The sequence below is a fragment of the Falco peregrinus genome, chromosome 2 (genome assembly GCF_023634155.1).
Source record: "Falco peregrinus isolate bFalPer1 chromosome 2, bFalPer1.pri, whole genome shotgun sequence".
Classification (NCBI taxonomy): domain Eukaryota; kingdom Metazoa; phylum Chordata; class Aves; order Falconiformes; family Falconidae; genus Falco; species Falco peregrinus.
Window position 1 is genome coordinate 92,300,177 of NC_073722.1, and position 20,188 is coordinate 92,320,364.

At 52.9% G+C, this 20,188-nt stretch overlaps 2 protein-coding genes across 3 annotated transcripts in view; one reads left to right on the forward strand and one right to left on the reverse strand.

The window, feature by feature from the left end:
* The window catches only part of FBXW8 (F-box and WD repeat domain containing 8), a 53,764-nt gene extending 46,158 nt beyond the window's left edge, over positions 1–7,606 (forward strand). Inside the window, exons 9-11 of the mRNA XM_055796986.1 lie at positions 3,110–3,283; positions 5,034–5,150; positions 5,863–7,606. Of these exons, the coding sequence (XP_055652961.1) occupies positions 3,110–3,283; positions 5,034–5,150; positions 5,863–6,007 (436 nt within the window). The 3' untranslated portion in view covers positions 6,008–7,606. The remainder of the gene's footprint in view (positions 1–3,109; positions 3,284–5,033; positions 5,151–5,862) is intronic.
* Positions 7,607–13,187: 5,581 nt separating this feature from the next.
* TESC (tescalcin) lies at positions 13,188–20,018 on the reverse strand. 2 transcript variants are annotated; one of them, XM_055797784.1, is made up of 8 exons: positions 19,810–20,015; positions 15,870–15,939; positions 14,743–14,823; positions 14,367–14,506; positions 14,220–14,281; positions 14,042–14,149; positions 13,553–13,600; positions 13,188–13,450 (listed from the first exon to the last, which is right to left on the reverse strand). In XM_055797784.1, the coding sequence occupies exons 1-8, from the start codon at positions 19,865–19,867 to the stop codon at positions 13,373–13,375; spliced, it is 645 nt and encodes a 214-aa protein (XP_055653759.1). In that variant the 5' UTR covers positions 19,868–20,015; the 3' UTR covers positions 13,188–13,372. The 2 variants fall into 2 exon arrangements, 1 of the variants encoding a protein (XP_055653759.1); XR_008746134.1 differs by having other exon boundaries at positions 13,360–13,450; positions 13,995–14,149; positions 19,810–20,018.
* Between the last annotated feature and the right edge of the window lie 170 nt (positions 20,019–20,188).

Consider the following 20,188-nt stretch of genomic DNA (forward strand, 5'->3'; position numbering starts at 1 on the left):
TCTATTTAGCTGATTAGCAGCTTTCTCTTTAACTCCTTGGCTTGGGGAGTAGGATTTTCCCAGCGCAATATCTGGTGCCAGGAATGGACGCACTGGGAACAGTCAGTGCGAAAGGATTAAAGTGCTTAAAAAGACCCTTTGAGTCCAATTTTTAGATTTTCTTTTTTTGGCTAGTTATTTGTGGGGTCCGATCCAGTGCACCAAAGGAGATGTGGGGTGGCGAGGAGCCAGTCTCTAATGGCTCCCTCTTCCTTCCCTCCTCCTTTCCGCGCTGGGCATCAGGCTGCAGGTGGTGGTCTGGTGTGGTGGTGGGTATCAGATTGTAAGGCGGATACTTCCCTTTGCCAAATCCCAGACCTCTGTCCCACCAGTGCAGCAGCTTGCAAAAATGATTATTTTGTCAAACAGCTTTTTTTTTTCTTTTTCAGTGAATAGGCAGTGCAAGCAAACCTCACACTTTCTCAGCAAAGAGGATAAAGGAAATATCTGAAGTTTGACACGTGTAATTGAATCCTTGAGAGTTTCTTTTCCTCTAAAAGCAGATAATTGATTTTCCAGAGCACCCCAGTAAAACTACCTCCAATTTTGATCTCTTGCACAATGATGTGAGAGCAGATAACGTTGGTATCCCTTAAGTGAGATTGAAACTTACTCGCTTTATACTAAAGTAAATGTCTGCACCCAGGCACCCTGCATCCAGAAAGCTTTTCAGTTTTTCAGCTCAAGCATTGACTGATTTCAAGAGGCTGGCCATCACTAAAATAGTGAGAAGTTAGGAATCAATAGTTCAGCAAATAAGTTTGGCATCCAGGAGGCAAGACCACGTGTATGGTCTTGAAGGGCATTAAGAGGTGCTGGGCATCCACAGGTGGAATGTGCCATGAACTTCCATAGGCCTATTTCGGAGCAAGTGATTAAATAGGGATCTTGCCATGGGAGTTCCAGTGGGAAAACTTACTGCTTGAATTAAATATAATAATTTCACAGTTTTACTAGTATATGCTATTTTAATCAAAGCCATGATTTTGAAAAGTAACACTTGTGAAATGTTTCTGGTAGGACTTAGAAAATCTGTCTTTCCATCAAAAAAATACTCCTGAGGTGTTGCTGATTGATTTGATTGCTTAGCTGTGCTCCACACGGGCAAGGGAGCTGATAACAGGGAGCATGTGCTGATGCACTGCACAACAGCACCCTTTTTCTTGGTGGAACCTAAGGCAGTGAATAGGATTGGGAAAGCAAAGATAGCAAGCCCAGTGGATACCATCACTGGAGGGTGTGGATCAAAACATGTATTGCACGCTCTCCTAAAGGCAAGTGAGTTTACTTTTAAGGTAGTCTAACAGGAGAGTCAAAGCCTGCTCACGAGAACACCTTCCTTACAGCTCCCTTGAACTCAGATGAATCTGATGCGCTCCCACTGAGCCCAGCTGTTGAGGCAGGAGATGGCAGCCCATGCCAGGTCTACATTAGAGCATCACATTAGGTTTGCAAAATGCTTTTCCATTATTCCCCCCCCCCCCCCCCCAAGCACATCTAAACAACTCAAATATGCCTCTGATTCCTCCAAAGGTGTGCCAGAATAGACACCTGCCTGAAACCTGGGCCTTTGTTAGTGAAATAACCAGGACACAATCAGATCTTCGTTTCCAACTGTGCTTACCAAACAGAAGAAGCTTTGATTGCCATGCAGAACATATGCAGTAAGACAGGGAAAGCACTGGATGTGAACACTTCCAAAATACCCCATCCTTACCCAAAGCACGGCTCTAATATGTAGCCAAAGCTTCTCTCTGCTGGAGTTGGAGAAAGCAAGAAGTCCTTTTCACCACCAGCAACTGTTGTGATGGGGTTTTCCTAAGGGTGACTGCAGAGCTACACAAAGCGTGCTTCTAGCTCTGTTCCAGCATGTTTTTCTACATGTCAGAAAGATGTTGCTCTGCTGGGGTTTTGGACTGTCCTGTTGCCTTTTATTTCGGTTGTTATTTGTAAAATCATATGATGCAATCTCCATTTGAGAAAGGAAAAGGAAAGACTTGCAATACCATTAGGATCATAGCAGGGGTAGGGAATAAAGTACAGTTAATGTGTTGGAACGAGTGTGTTTTGGCTTTTTCTGGAATTAATGTGTACCTGATGGTTTCATTCTTGATAGTCATCAGCTGGGAGGAACTTTCTCTGGCTTCTTTTCAAATCTGAGATCAGTATTTTCGCTTCACTTCTGTTTTCACTCATTGCATATTTTTTTGAAGTCGCTTTTGTGCTTTGCTTTATCTCTTAATCTTGGTCTATAAGGATCAAAAAACCATACTCTGTTGTGATAATGTGCTGGGTTCAAAACTTAACACCATTAGCTTTAACTGGCTTTGTGGACTTGTTGCAGTGGTTGAAATCCTACGCTCTTTTTCTACGGTTCCTCTAGCTGAGTCTTCGATATGTTTCTTTTCAAAATGCCTTGTCTGAGTGATCAATAATTTCTGAAAACCAGATGTACCTAAAAGCTGCCCACAGTCAGCAGTTACGTTTTTACAATCGGAAGACATCCTGATTGCTGGTGGACAGCTTTGCTGCAATATTGGTGATCAACTCTAAGCATATAAACCTATAATTCCCTTGACTTGTCTTTTGAATTGCCACACATTGAGTCTGTTCCGAAATATTTGTAATAATAATCCTTTCCTTGACCCTCATAGTAATACTAGCCCTTGGCCACAGCAGACGTGGGTCAGGTACCAAGGGGTTTTAGCAGTATGCCCAAAACATGGTATTTTATGCCTCATGGCATTGGTAACATCTTGAGAGGCACAGATAGGGGAGCTTTCTCCAAATTTCACTTAAATTTTGTATCACCAAGCACTTGTAAAGAGACAGAAGGGTCCTCTATGGTGGAAGAAGTCTGCCTTAAAATATCTTTGGTAATAGAATTCAAGAGTAAAAATGCAGTGGTGAAAAGTGTCAGCTGTATTGGATTTCTGACCCTGTAGTGGCCATGGGACTACTGTCTTTGTAGATGTATTTTCATAACCCCAAAAGCAGTTGTGTTCTTGGAACCCACAGACTGCAGATCCACAGCTGGTTTGATCTCTGTTCCTTATTTGCTTTCGTTTAGGGTCAGGGTATTTGATCTCCGCAAAGGTGAATCTTTGTGCTCCCTCTATGCCCACCAGTTAGGAGTGTCAGCGGTCCAGATGGATGACTGGAAGATCGTCAGTGGGGGAGAAGAGGGCTTGGTCTGTGTGTGGGACCAACGGATGGGCACGAAGCTCTGGGAAATGCACGCAAGGTGATTTTTTTGTCTGCTTGGGTTCCTGTTGCAAGGGCGTTTATCAGATCCGCCTGACGGGAAGAATGTGGGCATGGGATGATCCAGGACCAAAATGATAACATACCCATCTCTAAAGCTTCTGAGAGTTCTGTTTTCATGTGATTTAGGAACAGATTGCCTCCCCACCTGGAGTCTTGTGCTGGTTTGGGGTTTTTTTGCGTGTGCCCTTTAGCTGTTCTAGGCTTTTTACTCATTAGTTAAAAAGAGTGCTTCGGTAGATGTAAGGGAGCATGGAAATGTTTTGCCTGGATTTTCTATGAAGTTCAGTAAGTGTCTTCTCCCTGCCCCATCCCCAACCAGTACTGACATTATTAAATCTTGGATTTAAAATCCTGGACTCCTGACTTGTTTTCAGAATGATGGGTTCTGACACTCTGTCTGCTATATCCTTACACAATACGTGTGCTTCTGTTCACCTCATTCACACATTCCTTTAGCTGTAAAGATGAAAGCCAAGCTGGTATTTAAACTCATGTGAATGTTAAAATACCAGTTTCTATTGAAAGCACAAGAAGTACAGTACTGAAAGTACAAGCAGAGGTCAAGTATCTTGGAGTTGACGGAAGGCTGTTAGTTGCTACAGCCAAATTACGATCCCCTGATCAAGGCACAATTCCCAGGGAGTTAGCTTTGTCTGAATGAAGACCTCAAGGATTTAGCCCCTTGTAAGTCTGAGTGATACCCTTAATAAAATGAACAGATAAATCCTGATTTTTTAATATATTTTTTTAATACATCTTCCCCAAAGAGGAGCTAGATGAGGTATTTACAGTCAGAGAAGTTAAAGTTGGAGTTGTCATTGATTAATAGCAGGTATCTCCTTCTCTTTTGACCCTGTGAATTACAAAGCCCATCGTGATGTGGCTGATGCATTAAGGACAATATTGCATTGATTGTCTCCTGGAGCGGCACTAATGAGCGTGTCAAGAAGGAGAGCAGGCAGTGCAGATCTGAGCTTTGGGGGTATGCTAAAAGTGAAACCATTAGATTAAACATTTTAAAGACTGTTTGATCTATATAGGAATCAGAAGGGCTCACTTCAATCAGAAAGGCCTTTGTAGATAAGAAGGTGTGTGTGGTGTTATCCGTGCCTGCAGCCCAGCGTCATGAATGGAAAGCAAGGGCAGAAGCTAAGGGAGATGACAGGAGACACATTAAGATGGCTCATCTCCACAACCTTAATCTGAGAAGATAAGTTACTCCTACCTGAGCAGTAAATGCTGTTACAGTGGTTCAGGGTTAGTTTATTCGCCAGCGGGAGGAAGACGAATGAAGACGAGACCTCTTAGCTTGTGCCATATAGTGGATTTCTAAATCAGCCATAGCTCAGTGTTCAGGGGTGTGGGGGATTCCCATTTGGGGAAGCATTCTGCTTTTCCTAGGAGTGTGCCGCTGCAGTCCTTAAAGCAGCAAAGCCAGCAGGCAGCCCGGCTCACTTGCAGCTTGTGTGCTGCCGAGCATCTGTACCGTTTTCTGGGCTCCACGTGTGTTCTGGTAGCAGCCCACTAGATGGGGATAAAAGCTGCGCTCAGCTGCTCCAGACAGGGGGGGAAGAGCCAAAGGTGCAGGCTCCCCATCTCTGGCCACAGAGAGGGCGCTGATTTAAATGAATTATTATTTAATCTAGTGAGATTCCTTTACTGCAGTTGGATTTTAGAAGCCCAGTGCAGGTGACATCTCACCCAGTGCTGTGGGGTTTATTTTTCAGACATCCAGTCCGCCACGTATGGTTTAATTCTCATAGTCTCATCACTGCAAACATCCCTGATGAGAAAACTCCCCGAGGCGCCAGCATCACGGACGACGACCTTACTGTGCACCGCAAGTGAGTAAGCCAGCTCTGAAGGGTAGGATTTTGGCACTGTGAAAATCTGCTATATTGTATATTTTTAAATGGGACACTGGGCACCTGAGCAATGATCCTAAGCAGTAATAGAGAATAGCATCTAAAAAATAAAACTAAAAAAAAAAAAAAAAAAAAAGGCTTTCAAAACCATTGATGAATTGGCTCTTTATTTACTTCTGAGCACAAAAAATATGCTTTTGTTTTTCAGCAGGGGAATATAAAGGCCACTGCAGCCAGACAGGGAATGCAGCTCTTCCCTTGCTCTAAATATTAGTAATGATGTCTCCTCCTAAAGGAAAACTACTGGTATTTAAACTCCAGGTTTTGGTATTTGCATCTCAGGTGGCTGTTAGCATGTCTCATTGAACTATCAAACCACAGTGTATTTATCTTCCCCCTTCCTGAACAGATCAGAAATGTTTCAGCAGATGACAGTCATGTCTCTGCAGGACTGAAGTGAATGATTCACCATTCATTCCCAGGGCTTGCTGGGGTCCCTGGAAGGAGGCAGGAGGGTGTTTTGTCTGTTAAAATTGCACAGACAGCCCTGGTGCAGAAGGGATGGGGGGTTGTATTCAGCTTCTGAAGCACCGAATTTTGATCCTTTAGGCAATCTCTAACTTCGTTCGTTTTTCCCCATTTAAATGTATAATTAAGGTAAAATGGTGCATCCTGGTTGTGTTTTGTACAGGCATCGAGGAATCATTTATGCCTATGAGTTCTCAGTGGACCAGCTGGCTGTAGAAAGCATCCTTCCTATCTGCCGCTCTTCCTACGACGAACTGAGTGGTTACAACTACAACATTGGCCTTGCAGTTCCCTACGATAACATTTAGGTAACTCGCTTTCCTTGGCTTCTGTGGTCCAGCCCTCTGCCAGGTACATGGCCAAAGGCAAAAAGGAGATCCACGTGGAACAAGTGTCAAAAAGATGGCTGCAGGCACGTCAAATGGACAGAGCATTTGCCGAAAACTTGGAGATATAAAGCAGAACAGAGAGTACAGCTGCCCTTGAGCGTGTCGCTAAAATATGTTGCTGCGCGGATGTTCAAAGGTCCACTGTGGTGGAACGGAGAGTCTGAAGAGTGAAAGGGAACGCCAGTGTAAACAAAAATGTTCCTTCTTGCTGCTTGTGGGAACAACGCTGCTGATCCCAGCTTGACAGAGGACGCGGTCAGGAAGCGAGAGCCCCAAGTGGCAACCGCTGAAGTGGTGGGAGGCTGGGAGCACACTGAGGAGTTCATGTGTATCCTGAGGGGGGCGGGGGGCGGGAAACAACTCACCAAGAATTTGGAAAAAGCATCTTGCTGAGCCTTGTTTGAAATTTTTTTTCCTTGTAATGAGCTGCTCATTCTGCTTTTCCTTGGAGTGCATCAGAATGTGTCTAGGAACAAAACCATGCACAAAAAGTTGTGGTGGTTGGGAGAGGGGGACTGTGATGGAGAGAGAGAGAGGGAGAGGGGATGGTTGGCCTTGGCTGGATGCTTGGAATCTCAGCAGGCCACATGCATCAAAATTATTTTAAAATAAATTATTTTTTTAAGTCTCTAAAATTCTGGATTAAATGTTTTCTAATTGTATATGTTCATATGTGGGGTTTTTGTTCATAAGTCTCTTAGGGTGAACTAACCCCTGTGCGCTGGAACAAAAGGCTGTCATGTCTTGGGTTAGCTGTCGGGTATGTTCTTTGCTGGATCCTTCCCCTCCACAGACCTGGAGGATTTCCCCGAGATGGATGGCACTTGAGTTTCCAGCACTGCCCTCGCTTCCGAGCTGGGAATCGATCATGTTGGTGTAGTGAAACAGAAAGGATGACCTGGCCGCAGTCCTTCTGCACAGGTAACTAGTACTAATGCTGTGCCGAAGGGTAAGATGTGGTACCTCAGGTGTAAATGAGGAGTAAGGCTTTGTCTTAAACCCAGGTTGCGCTGACATAGGTACAACAGTTTGGTGAACGAGCTCAAGTCCTGCATGGGTATGTTTTACTATTCTACGGTTGTGATTTGCCCTTATAAACTTACAAAGCTATGTAAACTAAGTTTAAATGGAGGTTAAGTTTTAACTTAACACCGTTCTGTTAGCGTAATGGAATCAATTTAAAAGTACAGTGCTGGGGAGGGGTGCAGAAAGTGTGCCCAAAGCGGGGGGGGGGGGGGGGGGCGATGGGCTGGACTGTCACTTCAACCCTTAAGCAGTCACCGAGGCAGCCCCTGGAGAGCTTTGTGCTGCCCACCTCCTGCCTGGAGAGATGGATTTCACAGCTCTTTGTTGTCTTTGGCTTGGGGGTGGTCTTCCATCACCCCTAGGCCAACTTCCACATGTGTTTTGATTTTTAACAGCTTTTTCCTTGTGATGGACTGGTACAAGAAGTGCAAGGGGCAAAGTCATTCTGTCTGACCAATAAAATTTTATCTTTCATAAAGCTTTGATCTTTCATGAAGTTGGGGCTTTTTTGTTTGTTTGTTTTGGGGTTTTTTTTCCTTCTTCTGCCCTTCTGGGAAGCCAGGTCCCTCCCTTCATTCCTGGAAGAGCAAGAAGTGTCACACATACAGTTTGGATAAAAGCTCGGCTCAAACCTGTCAAATAAATAATCGTTTCTGTAGCGCAAATGATTTTGTGGGTTGATCCAGGCCTGTGACTTCTGCTGTGGCTGAGCAGAGGGAGCTTCCGCAGTCATTGTTCTCTTCCCCTCTGTGCCATGACCTCCTGCCCCGGCTCACTTAACACACCCTTGGCTAGTTCCTACTCAGTCTCTCCTTATCTTACCTCGTTATCTCAGGGCAGCTTTGTTCTTTCTTCATCTCCCTGCTGCAAGCAGCAGATAAGTTTGTCTTGTGCCCGCCTGTGTTGAGCCCTTCTCCTGGGGTCCACCTCCGCACTCTGCCTCTCCTGCACTGCCTGTGGCGCGGCTGCTTCTGTACTGCTCCTTGACCATGGCACTCACAGAGCTGCTAGAAAACAAATGCTTTGTGGCACCTGCATTTGACTTAATAGGTTCACTGGGGACCAAACATCAACCCATCCAGATACTGGAAGGCTGGCATCACCTTGGAAAAAGAAATTCTCTGTCCCCACAGTCACCGTTTTGTTGGCTCACAGTCTGCAGGCAGCTCCTTTGGGTGGATTGGAGGGTGGTCCTTTTGGTTTGTTTTTCCAATCACTGGAATTCATTTAGGAAGGTTGCACAACAGCAGAAGAGTGTGTATGTGTTTAACTAGCATTCATAATGCAAATGAGGGCACTTAGGCTGTTGGAGAGTATCCATGTTGGGAGTTTAATTTTTGTTCTGAAAAGGGATGTTGTCCTACTTCACTGGTAAGTCATTAATGCTGTGCTGAAGTGGGTGCTGGAGCACAGCAAGTGCAGTCGTGGCTGTTTACGTCTTTGCCAGGGCTAGGTGACATTTAAATGGAGCCTCTTCCCTGATAACTTCAAGAATGGAGTCACCATCCAAGCTTCACCAGAGAGAGATGCCACCTTTGGATTTCCCATCTGGGAGCTTCCTAGGACTTAGTGCTACCAGTTTGTGATAGGCAGGGGCAAAGGTGGACTCTTGGCAGACCCCCGTGGCATCCCAGAGGCAAAGGGTATTGCTCAAGGAGGGGACATCTTTTCTGAGGTGGGTGGTGCCCAGTGGTGGGGTCCGGGTTGAGGAGCTGCAGTCAGGACATGTTGGATCGGTGGTGTGGGTCGAGCAGGCAGAGCCCAACAGAAGGTCTGAAGGTGAGGGCTCACGCTGTGTGAGAGCGTGGTGCAGCGTGCCAGGCTGGTGCCCATCGGGTGGGCTGGGTAGCTGCAGATTGCTGAAGGATCCGAAAGCGTCTGGGGAGGAGGTAGTTTGGGGTGAAGAACCTCGAGAATGACCCCTGGTTTCTGTTGCGGACAGTGTTCTTTAGCAAAAGAAAGAGGATTGTCTTCACATTGTCTTCGTGTGAAGGATCCCTGGGCGTAAGTTCCATCCCTGCTCTTCTCCAGAGAGAAGACATGATCAAAGGAGGAGGCTGTCTCTGTATCGCCGCCTCCAGCTGCTGCCAGGCTCCGGAGCTCTGCCTTCAGGGACAATGACGGGTGCTGCACAGCAAAACGGGCCTGATGCAAAGGATGTGGTAGGACACACTTGGCTGTAGTACCGTACTGGAAAAAACCCAGCTGTCCCTCCTTGCATCTGGGGTCCAAGCCACTGGTGAAGACTCCAAGAAGGTGCTCTGTTTCATGTCCCTGGCCACCTTGGCAGTGGGAGAAGGGCCATTCCAGCGTTTTGTGCGCTGCCACCCCTCTCTCCATGCTGTGGGGCGGTGGGAGGAGGAACAGTGGGCGCTCTGTGCAGCGAGGGGCTGAGGGGTCTCCAGCTGCTCTCTCCTTCCTGCAGCTCAGCTCCGCAGAGCAGCACTCCCCCGCTCCTGCCCGGGGGCCTTTCCTGCTCTCGGGTCCCTATCCAGAGACGTAGGTGCCTCTGCCATTCCCCATCCCGGTTGCATGTGCTATTGGTGAGCTGTGGTGGTGCAAAAATCACTTCTTTACACCCCTCTGCCCCCTCTTTTTCTTCCAGCAACATTTGGACACTCTCTTCTCCCTTCCATGGATGGTTCTAACCCCTTTAGCTATATATTGGCCAGTGCTGGTGTCCTCCCAGTGCCTACCAGTCACTCATACCTCCAAGACCAGCCCCTGCTGCTGAAGGGAAGATGGGGCCGCAGTGCTGGAGACCCCATAAGCAGATGACGTACCGATGGATTAAGCAGTAGAAACTAGTGGGGCAAGTGCCTGTTCCAGATCAGGATTTGTGCCATTGGCAGATTTCTGGCCAGAAATCTGGACCTTCAGCCTCTGGGCCAAATGCATCTCCGTGGAAGGCAGCTGCTGGCTTCCCTGGTGGGGCAGTTCCTGTGTCAGCTCCTGTGTCACCTCTGCATCGGGGGGTGCCACTCGAAGGAAGGGTGAGCGCCTCAGAATTTAGCTTACAAATACCCACTGCAACCAGCTGCCCCAGCTCCATCACTGGGTGCTCCTGTGCTGCCCTCCTGCACCTCCCACCCTTCCCGGGCAGGTTTCCCTCTCTCCTGCCTTTCCTGAACTCCGCTGTGGCTGAGAGAGGGGTGGGGGTGGTGAGATGGGACAAACTACCCCTTCCCTCTGTGCCAGACCAAGACCTGCTGGGGGCACCTGCCCTGCAGTGACAGGGGCTACTTGGTCCTGCTCCCGCAGAGCCACAGCTCGCTGCTCTCTCCCAGACACTGCTCAGCCTGTATCAGCCTTCCCCGAGTTTTCTGACACGCAGCAAACAGCTTCAATTTTCCAATTACCCTCTGCTGACCACCGCTGCGGTCTGCAACAGAGCTTGGTGCCACATCACAGGCCTCAGCATCTTGGCAGCTCTTGCTCTGCCCTGTAACAGAACTATTATCCTTATCAAACGCTCTGGGCTTTGCAGGATTTTGCCGTGGTCTGCAGCAGAAGCATTGCCCTTGCCAGATTTCCTAACTCTCTGCCAGTTTTTCCTGCGCTTTACAGAATTATTATCCTACATCTCACTGGGTTTTGCCATGCATAAAATCAACACAGCATTACGATGCCCTGGCTCTCTGCTAGCCATCAGGGTGATGCTCCTGCCCACCTGGAGGAAGTGTTACTGTGGGCAGGGCTGCGTGCAGACTTGGGGCTCCTGGCCTTTATCACCAGCCGTTTGCTGGGATGAGGAGGGAGCTTATTTTCCCCAGTCCCTCCCGTTCCACTCACCCTTTCATCCACTCTGTGCAGCCCTCCCTCCTACTCTCATCTTCATCCCTTTTCCCACAGAGAAGACAAACACAAGCAAAGGCCAAAAAACCCTGCTGCAGCCAATTTGTTTTGGGTCCTGCCTCCACATCCCTGCAATTCCTATGCTCCTATGCTCTCCTTGCCACCTATCAAAATATGTAGGGGGATGGCTAATTAGCTCAGGTGATAATAATTTCCCTCTAATTGATACTCTTCGGTCCTCCTGCCCTCTATTCCCCTGCACTGCACAGGGTACCCAGCCCTTGCCGGCTGCAAGAAGCACTGATGTCTCCTCCATGATAAACCACAGCGTGGAGAGGGAGTGGGAACGTGGTCTCATGTCAGCCCCAGCAGCAGCAGCAGCAGCAGCAAGGGCTTTGCAAGGGCAGTCCCACCAGGGTGGCAAAGGGCCTTTCCGATGCAGACGGCTGCTGCTAGGATCAGGGTGAAGCGCAGGATGGAGCCCACAGCTGGCCTGTGGAGCGGGATGGATCTGTAGCATCTGTATGGTAATTCCTGTGAGAAGAGGGAGGAAGGAGCCTGGATCTTCCTGAAAGCTGTGGCTTTCAGGAGAAGCTGGATGTTGTGCTCTTGTGTGGGTGGGGAGGGCAGGGAGCACCGAGGGCTTGGCACAGGGAGGAGGAGGAGGAGGCTCAGTCTCAGCTGGGAGGTCAGGCACTGACCCTCCGCTCCGACGGTGCTGATGCCGTGCGGCTGGGCCTGAGCCCGGGAGATGGAGGTGTCCAGGGGAGCGGGAGGAGAGCAGGGCTGAAGCCCCAGAGCCCTGGATGCACAGATGAGGCTGTGGCTGCCTCTGGGCAGCACCGGGAGACCCTCGGGGCCTCAAAGGCTGCACTGGGAAGAGCTGGGGGCTCCATTGCCGCCAGCCTGGCACTCAGCCTTGCCCCCAGCACCGGCACTGGCCCTGGCTGTTGCCACCCAACCCAGGTCGAGCACCACGTGCCAGCACCACAACAGCTCAGCCAACACCACAGGCTTTGTGGCACACCCAGCCTGGACATGCTGGCACCCCCAAGCCTGTAGCTGCGAGGCACGGTTGTCTCCATCCCTGTGGCTCCCTGCAAAGCCGGGTCAGCTCCAGCCTGTCCTCTCCTCGGTGCTGCCGAGCAGCACAGGTCTCTCCAGGACAGGACTGCATTGCAGGGAAGGGCTGTCCTTCACTGGGCTGCTGCTCTCCTGCTGCGGGCTCTGAAGAGCTGCTCCAGTGCCGGGGCTGTGCTCCAGCAGCTGTGAATGGAGTGCGGGGGGGTTTAGAGGGGCAAAGCTGCAAAACCTTGCAAGGGCAAGTCCATAGCTGTGCCCTCAGTGGGGGAATGCCTGGGCAGTGCAGAAGCCCTCACTAATGCGGAGCAGAAGGAGAAACTGTTCATTCACTGAGCCAGGGAGATGCTAGGCACTCGCTGCCCGTGGGGACAGAGGGGGCTGATGCCGGGGCTGTGTGTGGCTGCACATCCGTTGCTCCCTGCACCTTTACTCATGCACTGCTGTCTGCTTGCTGCAGCAGGGTTTTTTTTTCCATCGAGCATACATGTCACCAGGGGAAGCTATTTTTGAAAAAACAAACAAATCTTTCCAGCTTTTCTAAAAATAACCATTGCCCTTTTTTCTCCCCCTCCCTTCCCAGCTCAGGCTGCCTTAGAGACAGAAATCCGCCTCGAGCCATCCAGTTATTAATACCAGTAAACAAACCCTTATCTCCGGTGCCGTGTTCTAGCGGGAACATGTGGGGGCAGGAGCCGCCCGGCTGCCAGGAGCCCACGTCTCCATGTCCCTGCATCCCTGCTGCCTGCGGCCCAGCCTCGATGGGGGATGCCGATTGCAAAGCCTGGGTCCCAGCATGGTCCCACACGGCCCCTCCTCCCTGGCTCCGGCCAGCAGGTGCGGCCAAGGTGGCTGGTTTTGGTATAAACTGGGGTTATTCCTTGTGCTGCTGCCACTTTCTCTGGCTTCAGCATCTTGTGGGATGCAGAGCAGGATGTGATTTTTCTTCCAGGTGCTGAGGATGCTGCCTTCATCTCCTGCCCCCCAGCATCCCCATTCCTGCCTGCACACACTCCCCATGGCATGGGGATCGGGGTCTCACAGCATGAGCTGGGCAGCTCCTTCCTCAGAGCAGCACATGGCAGAGGCTAAAAATTCAGATTTACAGGGACACCAGAATTTGTGGAGGCTTTCTGCACAGGAGGACACCCCACCAGGCCCTGGGCGATGGATGGACAGAGTATTTCTCAGCAAGGAGTAAAAAGAGAAATATTTTATTACAGATAAAAGCCTCTTATGTATCTAGAGAGTAGAAGGCAGCCCCACTGCGGGACAGGCACGCAGGCGGGTACAAAGCGCTTGGTGCCAGGAACATGGAGCTGCTGCAGAGTCCTCCCTCTTCCTCCTCCTCTTCCTCCTTGGCATGTCAGGAGGGAGCTGAGATCAGTAGCAGTGCGCGATGGTCTCCATGTTGAGGAAGCGGACATGCATCTTAGTTTCGATGTCAATCCCCTGCCACATCTGCAAGGCGAAGGGGGTGAGCGGGGCGGGGGGCCAAACACCCAGGTCCCTGTGACAGCCTGTCACCCTCCCCCTGGAGAGACAAGCGCAGATGCCACCAACCTTAAGGAAGTCTTCGAAGGTGATGCCCTCGTACACCTGGTCCGGCCCCTGTGTGCAGTGAGAAAGAAAACATTACAGCTGGCCCGTGCTGATGGGGTGGGGGCCTCGGGGCACTGGGTGCATCCCCAGGGGCTGTGGGACATGTCTCCCACAGGCACAGCACTGGCCCCACGCTGTGACCCATGGCCAGCCCAAAACTGGTTCCCAGAACCACCATGGCTGCAAGGAGCTGCCCTTTTTATAAACACTAAAGCCCTAAGCACTGAGGATGGTGCTTTATGGGGTGCTGTTTGCTTATCCTCCCTGGGCTCTTTTAATGGAAAACAAAACCCCTGAAAGCTGCTGCCTGCAAAAAAAAAATAATCTTCTTCAGCCAAAGCAGCCCAGGGACAGCGGAGATGCCCCAGACAGGAAGGACACCTTCCGGCCCCATTTTTGATACCATCACGGTGCCTCTGTGCCACGGCAGAGCAAGGAACCGGCTCCCACCATTTGTCCCACACAGATGCTGGCTGCCTCCATCATGGCCCCGTCGGCGATGGACCGTGCCGACTCCTTCTCCAGGTGGGGGTTTCCTGACAGCAGCTCCTCCACCACCTACAAGGCAGCGGGTCAAAGCCCAGGCCAGGAATTCAGTGTTGTTGGGGCGGGAGGGACCATACGTTACATTTCTGTACTCCTGCAGCGTGATCTTCCCGTCATGGTCCGAGTCGTACATATGGAAGAGGACTGGGAGGGATGAGAGGAGTATGGCAGGGTGAGGGGAGCCCCTTCCACCCAACCCCCAGCGCCCTGGGCTTTGGGAAAGCCTCACATTTGAGTTTCTCTTTCCGGAATCGATCGAGCTGCTCCTCATCCATGTTCATCTCGATGGGTCTGAAGTAGGACATGATGGTCAGGAAGTCTTCGAAGTTTATCTCGTCCGCCAGCCCATCCGACTCCTGCCGCAAGTTCCTGCCAAGAGTGGAGCCACCAGTGACAGGCAGCCAGGACCCCCACCCCCCCACCCTGGCCGCCTGCCAGAGCGAAGCTTTAGGACTGGGTTTTCCCTAAGACTCAGCTTAAATACCTAGTTTTCACCCTGGCTCCATCCCAGCCTTTAGGGAGAAGCTCTTTGTCCAGCCACGTTCTGCTTTCAGAGGATAAACCCATTACCCCGACCCTCCCCACGATGCTGGGGATGTTCTTACCGCTTGTCGAAAAAGGCATGGACAATTTTCCCCCTAATGGGATTGAACTCCAGATCGGGGATGCTGTCAAAATTCTCCTTGCTGCAAAGGAAACAGAGACAGCCCAAAGCGTGAGGGAGCCGCAGAGGAGGGAGATGCTGTGACAGTCACTGAAGGGCTGGAGCAGAAGCTCCAACCTCATTTTTCCAAAGCGATCATGAGAAGAAAGACAAGGTTTTGCATGAAAACCCCTCTTTGCCTCAATTCAGACTGAAAGGCAGCTGTGCTGCCACATTGGCCTCTGCTTGGTGCAGCTAGGGGGGATTTCTGTCCCCACTAAAATGGGTCTTTGGGAAGCACTGGGACACAACAGCTTGAGGCCCATGCTGGAGCTCTTTCGTGGCTCAGCCTGCAATCAGCTGCCTGGTTTTCAAAGAGTTTTCCCAGGAATCAGGTCCCGAATGGGACTTGACAAGGTGACAGAAGTAGCTCCTGCTGTCCCCCCCGCCATCGGCTTCCTCTGCCCTGCACCGTCCCTCTGCATCCTGCTGCCACCCCGTGTTGTGTGCACAGACACCAGGTTGAGCCTGTGCTCGTCGTTCGCTATCAACTTTTTATAAAGCAAATGAGCCAAGAAATAATCTCTGGCGGGGGGGGAAGCCGAGGGCAGCTGGGCTCCCTGGCCCGTGCTGGCTCCTCGCATGGCTGGCGAAGCTGGTGGGACGTGCCAGAGCTTTCCCGAGGAAGCAGAGTCACGGCTTTGGTGCCTGCACAGATGCCGAGGAGGGGGAAAAGGACAACTGCAAATCCCACCATAGCTGCTGCATAGGGACTTTTCACTGCCTTCCCCAGAACTGATTTTAAAGCTGGGGGAAGTGGGATGTTCGGTGGGAGCAACCTTGCTCTCATGCCACTGCGTCACCGCTTGTTTTTCCCCATATTGTTTGCAATGCCACATGGCAGAAAGTCAGTGTGGCACGGCTGTGGGATGGCTGGGAAGGACACGCTTGTCCTCGCAGCCCAGAGAGCTGGGTGTCCTGGCGGGGCACCCCCCAGCAGCCCAGGGAAGGCAGGTGCTGCAGGTGATGCTGTGGGCAGCTCCCAGCAGGGCAGGTATCGCCTCGGCGGTGGAGATGGAAGCGCCGTACCGGATTGTTAGCTGGTCCTGGCTCAGCTGCTTGAATCGCCGGTGCAGGTGCTCGATCTGTTCAGAGGTGACTGTTGGGGGAAAAGAGAAAGGTGACAGGGGCAGGTGAGCTCCCTGGACACTGGGCAGCCCTTGGGACACCCCTGGGACACCCATCTGCAGACCTCAGGTCCTGCCCAGTAACATGAGGAGACTGGTGGGCACCCAAACCTGTTGCAAAGCTTGTTCCCTGTGGACACCACCAAAGCCCACCCCATCTGGCAACAGCCAAAAGGCTGCCGGCTCCCACCCCACCCCAGGCAGTGGAGCAGTGTCTTGGGCACGCCTTGGCACAGTTGTACCCGTGCCCTTTTCCCTTTGATGGCTTTATGCAGCCCTGCAAGGTCCACCTTGCTGTGCCAGTCCCCACGTGCTCTGCCCCTTTCTCACTGCTGGAGGGTGACAGGGCGATGCCAAAGGCTGGTTTATCACTAGTCCTGGTCTGCAGAAACTCCCCTGGCCCAGACTGCATGGCAGGGCATGGCACCGCAGGATCCCACCCTCCCCAGTTCAGGATCCTTGGCAGCAGAGCCTTCAAACAGGCTTGACCATTTAATTCGGGGTTTGTTGCCACCACGGGCAGGAGCCGTGCCCAGGGAGCACATCTCAGCCTGGGACATGGGGAGGTTCGTGTGCTCCGGGTGACAGGAAACATGAAAAAAACCAGAAAACTCAAAGCTGACAGCAGCTACCTGTGCTTTGGCAGGGCAGAGGAAAGGCTGAACATGGAGATGCCAGTGGCACCCAAGAAGCAAAGCCTGGCTGCTGCTTCCTGGGGGGAGCTGGGGCACCGGGGAGCCACGAGCTACCAAGGTGGGTGCTGCTGGAGCATCGGCCTGGGGCAGGGGCTGGAAGCAGGCAGCCCGGCAGCCTTGCTTTGAAACCCACAAGCGCTGAGGTTACAACATGAGGCTCAGCAGCATCTTTTCACCTCCTTAATCCCCTGACACAGGTTATTTTATTTTTTCCCCAGCTATTCTCTACAGGCTGTAACCATGCTCTACAACCCTCCGAAGACATGCAGAGCAGGACTCTCTCGTACAAATATTGACAGTAACCATTCCCAGGAGCCAGGGAAGTGCCTTGCAGCTCTGTTTGCACGAGCTGGTGGAGTCTGTCTGGGCGCCAGCTTGACCCACGCGCTCGCTGCGGCCCTGGCCCAGAGCTGGGCATGAGGCAGGGCTGCACCAGCAGTTGGTCATGAGCCTTTCCCAGCAGTGTGGAGAAAGATAAAAGCATGTTAAACTGTAATTGAAGGGTTGCAAATGGTTAATTGTGGCAGCTGAAAGACAACAGGTCAATGCTGAGCTGGTGTGCTTGCTGCCTGGCTCCCTCTCTCTCTTTTATTATGTTTAAATAATGTCCTTTGCTCTGCTTCTGACTGTTGTTTCGCAGCCTTGAAATAGAAGCTGTATTGATCAGTAAGGCTGAGCATTTACAGACCTCTATTAATGGACTGGAAAACCCATCTGTGCTTGTTGCTGGGGCTCTGTGCCTGCCCCGGCTCTCTGCCTGCGCTGGCAGCTGCCAGCCCCTTTGCAGGATGAGGCCATTTAAGCCCCTGGATGGGCTTTGGGGGGGTCCCCCTCTGAACCCGCTGGCGTGCAGGCAGTGATGCCTGGCTGCATGGGTACCACTGATTCACCCAAATGATGTTTATTTTCCCTAATCCCTCTCTGGCTGGTGCTCTGCTGCTGTCCACACACACAAGGAAATTTTCTCTGGATGTGAAGTCCAGATTTTCCAGTTTTGGCCATGAAGAAGTGACCTTTCACTTTCTCCCTTGACAACATCACCATCACCATGGGAGCAGCTGGGCCACTAAGCCTTCAGCATCTGGGACTTGAATGCACACCAAAGTCTTTGATCTTTCAGAAAAATGTCCCGGACACTGACATGACGAAACACAGGGGTCGCTGGCTGGATGCTCATGATCAGTCCAGCCCAGCTCCGCATCCAGCCCACAGCCACAAGGCAAAAAAGAGGGCTCTTCCTCCCTCTTTCCCCAAACCCAGGTCTTCCTCCCCCAGCTCTGAGCTGCAGCACAGGGCTGCAGTGCTGGCAGGTCTCCGAGGACCGCACTGCCCTGCGAAGAGCGGCAGTGCTCAACTGCTTTCCAGAGAAAAAGCTGCACCTGCACAAAGGGCAAAGGCTTTCCTGCAAGGAGGACTAGCGCAAGGGCAGCAGGGGCTGCTCGTGGCACTGAGAAACATCCTCAGCGCTCTGATGCTGCAGGCCCGTGTCCAAGCACAGCAACCTACGCTACAGGGGAAAAAAATGGTGTTTAAACCGAAGGGCACTGGGTTTGCCCTTTTCCAGCCTATGGCAGAGGGCATCCCTTGGGGAAGAGATGCACTGGAGGGACTCAGCCCCACGCTGCCCTCCCTGTGTGGTGTTTTGCCTTGCAGGACCAGCCTTGGTGCAGGAAAAGGTCTCATCGTCCTGGGAAGAGCCCCTTTGGCACCAGACAGACGCCTTTGCTGCAGCTTTGTGACCAAGCACGTGGCAGCAGGGATGGGGACCAGCCCCGACGGCCCTGAGCAGGCAGCTGCCGGTGCTCCTGCAGCTTCTGGGCTGCAGTCGGCAAGAAGGCAAGGGAACACACCATGGGCACATCCTGGGGACCTGCAGGGAGGCCTACTGCAGCAGCAAGCCTGTAAAAAACCCCTCGCATTGCCCAGGTTTTTCTAGCAGCAGCCGCAGCGCGGCGGGAGCCCAGTGAAGCCTGCCAGCAGCACGCTACATGTGCCTTGGTGGTGGCACGGGGTCACCGCACTCCTCCCTCCTGCTGACCTCTGGTTTCGATGAAACTTTTTTAGGTGTTGCCTTTGTAAACCCTTCTCAGGGACTGATTCATGGGGGCACTCGGGCGTCAGGCAGGTGCCTCCCACGGGCAGGTGCTCGGGAAAGGCCGACGGGCAGCGCTGCCTGCGTGGGAGCTGCCTGCTGCAGCCAACCTGGCTGCACTTGCCTGGCAGCATCCCCAGGCCAAGGTGGTGCCCAAAACCTCCTCACCACCCTCGCATCCCAGGGACTCCCCAGGCACCTGCCCATGGGGAGGGCTGAGATTGTGGGGTGCCCAGTGGGGTGCTCAGCCCTTACTGGGGGAGGAGGAGTGAGAGGAGGAAGGGAGAGGTGACCATGGGGTCAGTGGCAGGGCTGGGAAGAACTGCTGGACCCTCTCAGCCCCAGCGCATCCTTTGGCCGCGGGCAGAGCTGCTGCCCTCCAGCCTGCCCCCATCCCAGCCTGCTCCCAGTATGGCAGGGGCTGGAGGAACCAGGCAGGAGCATCCCGACCTCTGGGCCCAGAGCTGGCCATGTCCCGGGGCATCCTGGAGTGATGACACTTCCCAGGGGGTCACAACACATGCACCGAGCCCTGCGTGGAGCCCTAGGCCACAGCCCCACTGCAGACCCCAGCCCACTGGTCCCTTCCCCCTGCACCACCGGCTGCTGTGCACCATCCCAGCCCCAAGAGCATCACTGGATGGCAGCGCTGGCTCCTGGGCAAAACAGCCCTGTGGGGACAATTCCTTGCACTAGCAGTGTGGGTGGGCAAAGTGCCGTCGGGGCTCACACGTGTGCGCGCTCGACGCCCTGGCGTGCAGTGCGGCACGGGGGTGCGTGGGTGCATCCCTGTGGGTGACACAGCTGCATCCCCCCTGCCCCTGGCAACACACCTGCATCCCGCTCCTTTCCCCACACCATCCCCCAGTGCCATGCCCCCACAGCCCCCTCCATCCCCCGAGTGACACGCCTGCACCCCCTCCCCGCGGTGACACGTCCCCTGCGGACTAGGCCAGCCGGTCCCCCCCCCGGGGTGGGGGGGGTGCGCAGCGGGCAGGGCCCGGCCAGGGTGCCCCCAGGCCGCTCAGAGCGGGGGAGGGGCGGGCGATACTCACAGCCGGTCCTGTCCGCCAGCTCCCGCATCTCGGCGGGCACGGAGTGCGCGGAGCCCATGCCGGGCCGGGCCGGGCCGTGCCGGGAGGCAGCGCCGCGGGCCGCCGCACCGCGCTCCGCCGCCGCCGCCGCTTATAAGGGCGGGCGCCACCGGGAGGGAGGCGGCGGCGGCGGTGGCGCGGCTCCCCCGGGTCCCTGAGCTCCCCGCCGCCGCGCCGTCGTTAGGTTCCAGAGTTAACAGCCCCACCCCCGGGGGCGGGAGGGGAGCGGGGGGGCGGGGAGGGGGTGGCGGTGTGGATGGGACCCTCTGGGAGCCGGGGCTGCTCCTTCATGCGCTGGTGGCACTTGAAGCAGCTGGTCGTGCCCGCTCGCGGCGGTGGG